We start from the raw sequence: 5,200 nt of genomic DNA, 5'->3' as shown, positions 1-5,200 counted from the left end.
TGAGATGATCGAGGCAATCTCGCAAGCTGAATATGCAGGTTTGTGACTTATTTGCATATGTCATATGGAGGGAACCCCAGACTGCTTTGGCTGTGGTTGCAGCGGCTACAATGGCAGAAAGAGTGGGATCTACTGATGCTAAAATTGCGTTTTGGATTAACTGGTCGTGACAAAACCAATTAACATAATCGGGGTTGGCAAATGTGAGGTTGTTGTTGTTGGTGGTCTCAACAGAAGCAGAGATAGTCCCATTTAGATGGCCATAAAGATTGTGTCCTCTCATGAGCACAGACACTTGGGCCTTCCACAGTGAGAAGTTATGGTTGCCAACAAGTCTAATCGGAAGTTGGGTAATCGAGTTGAATTGAACAAAGGTGGTAGTGTTAGTTGCATCAAAATTGGAACTGAGGGTGCCATTGGTGGTGAGTGGGTAATAAGAAACTTAGAACTCTGTGAGGAGAAGAAAAGTTCTTGATACCATATAAAAGTTTGAGATATAGAAGAAAAATATATTTTTATTCACGTACAACCTTCACTTTAAACAGAGTCAGTTATTGAAGTCCTAAATAGTAAAGATGACTAACTACGTATTTCATCATATGACTGAAATATAGAAAACTAATAACAGATTCCTAAACAAAAGGGTAACATCTATTATTTGTTGATACAGGTCACCTAACAAAATGAATCTTTTATATATATTAATTTTAAGTAGAAAAGAAAAGGCAGTAACCACATTTTGTTATCAACGAATTGACATGTCATATTTGGTAGAGGCCTATGCCAAAGAAAATAAATAAATATTGACATGTGATAATGAGATTATTAGGAGACACTAATTTTCAGAAACAAGAGAATTACAAATTATCTACCTTACAAATTAAAGCAACACAAATACTATAGCAAGTGAAATAAGTTTTTCCCTAACTTTGACTCCTAATCTTGACTTTCAACTTTGTCATGTAAATACATGATAAACGAAGTAAATATGTTCCACAAGTCGTAAAGCCCCTATACCCAACATTCACAAAATTACCACTTCTCTACTTGAAATCAATCTTTCCTTTGCCTAGTTAACTCTTTGGATGCATTCCTTAAAATGTTCCTTAATAATTCCTCAGTTCCACACTGGAGCTATGCTTCCTCTTTAGAGCTCAAAAAGGAGGAAAAAGAAAAGTCTTGCAATCATGGACAATAAATGCGTGGTTAACTTCAGTATCTATCCATGATCTTGTGTGCACACAAGAATTTAGCGTCCGGATGTCTACAAATTATCTGCTTTGACAATCATCATGCCCCTGATAATTTCTGCTCAAACCCTGCAATAAAATCTTCCATGCATGACCTGTATGTTTGCATTCCTGGGACTTTATTGGCCAGCTCCAAACCCATTGACATCCACCTTTTTGCTTCATCCATATGCCCCATCCTCACAGGGACAGCTGCTCTATTCCATGCTGTCATGGAGAGCCATTTTGCTTCTTCAACCGGATATTCTCCTTCTTTCAAACCCACCATTATTCGATACGCTTGCTTGTAAGTTTCCATTGTTGCATCATCATTAGTATCAATTCCATGGATGCTTCTTAGACTAACAAGTTTCCTCACTATGAGTGCCACACTTGCATAATCAGGTGAAGGCAAAGCCAGGAGTGTGGAGAGGCAGGTACTTAATGCAAAGATGGCTACTTCATGGTTCGAGCTTGGTCCTTGTGAGGCATCAATGCCAATCTGAAGTAGATGCTTTGGGTTGCAACATTTTGAGTTTGCAAAGCGCTTTATAAGGAGGAGCTGTTGGCTTCCCGTGTCATCAAGCCTTGAATGTAGATCAAAAGCACACCAAGTGTACACAAACAAGAAATTAGGCTCAATGATGGCCTCTAATTTGTCATATTCTGTTGAGCTTGACATTAACATCTGCATCAAGCATCACATTACAATTAAAATCATAGTCTAGAGAAAACCACGTCTCAGAGATCATAAACATAAGAGCTCCATTATGTGGCGGCTGAGAAATCTCCAATATATAAGAACTAAAATAACAAACAACGAAGCAAGTGCAAGCAAATAAATGGAAAAAGAACTATCCTACAATTGAAATTGGCTACCTTTCCTGCTCTGTCTAGCAAAGAAATAGCTTCCTTCACTTCATTTTCCAATAACGTATTAGTTTTTAGCTTCTCATCTGAGATTATTGCAGATACTGTCATAATCAGTGATTTGCAAACCATTACATGGTTGCCTTCTTTCTCTTCATCATTTGAAGCACCATAAAACTCTGATGCCAATCTAAAGAACTCTGCACAAATTGCATATTGGTTCTCCTGTCCTGTTTTAACCCCCGAATTCCATGCATTCACTGAAAACCAATTTCTTTCTCTTCTTCCGATCTCACCTTTCCCAAAAAAATTCCCAGCACTCATCTCTCGTAGCCGAGAATGAGCTCGTTTCATCTGCTTTAGGATATCAGAATCATTATGAGGATCCTGAGCTAAAATCGTGACTAAAGTCCTGAAAACTACAACCTCAGTTGTTGGCATCTGTTTCCCTGTGGAGTAGAAATTCAAGAGAAGTGACAGAGAAGAAACAGCAACTGGTAGACAATGGCAAGCAATAGCTTCATGAGCTGCTAGAGAGAGGAATTCAGTGGTGAAGTCAAGACAACTTGGCAATGCCTGCACCTGAGTGATAGCACCATCGCATTCATTCTTTTGCAGGTAGATCTTAAACTGCAACATCCATACATATCTCAGATTCACATAACCATACAATTAGGAGCATCAATTAAATACACAGATTTCAGATAGGGGAGAAAATCCACACCTTTAGGAAGGCACTAGCTATATTTGGTTCAAGCTGTGAAAGAAGAAAAACTATCAGATCAAGTTGATGAAAGCAAATGTGCTTAATCTATTGAACACACCTTCTCTGCCTCGTTTATGTATTCTTGAGCACGATCAAGCTGTGAAAGGCCCATATAGCAGAGACATAAAACTCTAAACCCCTTTGCTCTGAGATTTCTGCTCTCTATGTTAGAAGGGACATAAAGCATAGATTTTTCAAATATATCAGCACTGGTCTGGAGATCTTTTGATCGGAAGTGTTCTGCTGCACTGTGGAAGAAGCAATAGTAGATGTCCAATGATTGATCGAAAGCATTGCCCTTTATATATACATTTGCAATGACGTAAAAACCAGAAAGAAGGTTTGCTGAATGCTTTCTTTATTCTTTTCTATATATGTCCATTCTCTGATAACTTTTAAACAGTAATGATAGGCAACCAGAAGCTTGCCATTTTTAATAATCTGTCCCAACTAGTTGAGGTCTACTATATGAATTCTTAATAATCATTCGGCTACATTTTGATAGTAATGCATGAATTAAATTGAGAAAGCAACTTGTTTTTTAATTTGCTTGAATTCGTGATAACTTCTTAGACTATGAAAGAAATATTCAGTTGGAAAGCGAACACGATTGAACATACCAGTTCCAGAGAAGAGCATGCATAGCTGTTCTCTCCTTGGAAGCATCGTCTCCATTCAAGAGCGTCAGAATCCTATCATCGGACACCAGGTCCGATACTACCTTTGCCCTCAACCTTGCCTCTTCACCACCACCAGCAGGATCCCCAATTACCTTATTCACGACCCTAATTGCTGCATCAGCACTTACATGGCACCTTCCAAGAAGTCCTAAAAACACTCCCTTCACAGCTGGTGCACCAGCAGCCCCTACAACTTGAAAGTATGACTCGACAGCTGATACCCAAACACCTTCAGGAATCCCCTTATCCACCACCATTCCTCTTAGCTCCTTCTCCGCTTCCCCGAACCTCCCCAATCCCAGCCATGCTTTCATTGCCAACACACTAAGACTCGGATGCTGATCCTTCTCACCATCTCTCAAGACCTTTACACATTTCAACACGCTCTCAAATTCATCTCTCTGCAAATGTGATGCCCCCAAAAATCTAAGCGTCTTGGATCTCAATTCCTTCAAAGCTAACGTCTCTCCTGTCCTCTTAACAACTGTCAAACCCCTTTCACACAATTCCAGTGCTTCATTCATCAGTTTCAATGCTTCATTCACTCCAGAAACTTCATTTTTCGATAGCATTGCTTTTCCAAACATTAAATACTGATTAGCTAAAGATTTATAGTTGTCCGCAAAAGCGAAGAGCACGTTTTTCGATCGACTCAATAAAGCAATCGCTAAATTTCTATCAGAGACTTCCCAAGCCGTTCGTGATCGAGCAATATTGAGATTTAACAGAAGCTTTTTCTCTTCATATTCTGAAACATTAGTGATGTCAACTTTAGATAACAGATCGGAAGCTTTCTCGAAGCAATAGTTCGCGAGTTCAAACTTCCGAAGGTCATGCCATATAAGACCGGTTTTATAGAAGAAGGATACGGATTTAAACGCCGGTGACGGGATGCCGGAGACATCAGCAGCGAGGAAGAGGAGGTCGGCCGAAACTTGACGGAGCTTTGCGTGTTCCTCATGGTGTTTTTGAATACCAGCAGCATTGGAATTAGAAAGATCGACACAAGCATTCCAAAGGCGGTAGGATAGTTTCCAGATGTGGAGTTTAAGGGAATTAGGGAAAGGAGAGAGGGAATTGAGTTGAGAGAGGGTACGCCTGAGATAGGTGGAGAAGGAATCCGGCAAGGCAGCAGTCGCAGGTACATGTTTCTCGATATCTTTGATGGATGACTCGATTTGAGAGCATAGTTGATTTCGGAGATCGTCGTGAAGCTCCGGCGAAGAGATATCGTCGATTTTCATCGGGGATTTTGAAATGGCAATTGCTCGCGGTTTGTTTTTTGAGGGAAAAGGGTATAAATTGGTCATTTGATACACAAGTCTCGTTGTATTATCTTTACGTCGGTTCATGTCATCTTGCTTACCCCTTAAACCTTTTTTTAAAAAATAAATATCTTTCAATAAAATGTGTTGATGGTAACAATGGCTTAGATGGTGTTTGGATTATTTTTTTTGTGATACTTGGTAAAGATAAAAGATGCTTTAAGCATCTATTTTAGACTTTAAAATAAGTTAAAAGTTAGGTATTCCCAAATTAATTTTTTTAGCTTTTACCTTTTATGCTATTTTTAAAAAGTAAATTCAAACACCAATTAGTTAGTTTTAGATTTAATAAGGGATCGTTTGGTAAAGTGTATCAGGAAAAATAATGCA

At 39.0% G+C, this 5,200-nt stretch overlaps 1 protein-coding gene across 1 annotated transcript; it reads right to left on the bottom strand.

Annotated features, from left to right (window-relative positions):
* Positions 1 to 831: 831 nt before the first annotated feature.
* On the bottom strand, positions 832 to 4,906 carry LOC125871013 (TPR repeat-containing protein ZIP4). Its single transcript, XM_049551590.1, has 5 exons — positions 3,486 to 4,906; positions 2,924 to 3,113; positions 2,824 to 2,856; positions 2,109 to 2,729; positions 832 to 1,917 (listed from the first exon to the last, which is right to left on the bottom strand). Exons 1-5 carry the CDS (start codon positions 4,895 to 4,897, stop codon positions 1,291 to 1,293), a joined length of 2,883 nt encoding a protein of 960 aa, XP_049407547.1. The 5' UTR covers positions 4,898 to 4,906; the 3' UTR covers positions 832 to 1,290.
* Positions 4,907 to 5,200: the final 294 nt, after the last annotated feature.

Source organism: Solanum stenotomum, chromosome 7 (assembly GCF_019186545.1).
Source record: "Solanum stenotomum isolate F172 chromosome 7, ASM1918654v1, whole genome shotgun sequence".
Classification (NCBI taxonomy): Eukaryota; Viridiplantae; Streptophyta; class Magnoliopsida; order Solanales; family Solanaceae; genus Solanum; species Solanum stenotomum.
Note: the sequence above shows the minus strand (reverse complement) of the source record. Positions and strands in the feature narration are given on the sequence as shown.

Bases quoted from the DNA above. Each gene is read 5' to 3' on its own strand.
- LOC125871013 (XM_049551590.1), bottom strand. From the start codon at position 4,897: ATGAACCGACGTAAAGATAATACAACGAGACTTGTGTATCAAATGACC. The intron at 3,114-3,485 runs GTATGTTCAATC...CTTCTTCCACAG, and splicing joins CATGCTCTTCTCTGGAACTG to TGCAGCAGAACACTTCCGAT. The intron at 1,918-2,108 runs GTAGCCAATTTC...TGCTTGATGCAG, and splicing joins TGCTAGACAGAGCAGGAAAG to ATGTTAATGTCAAGCTCAAC.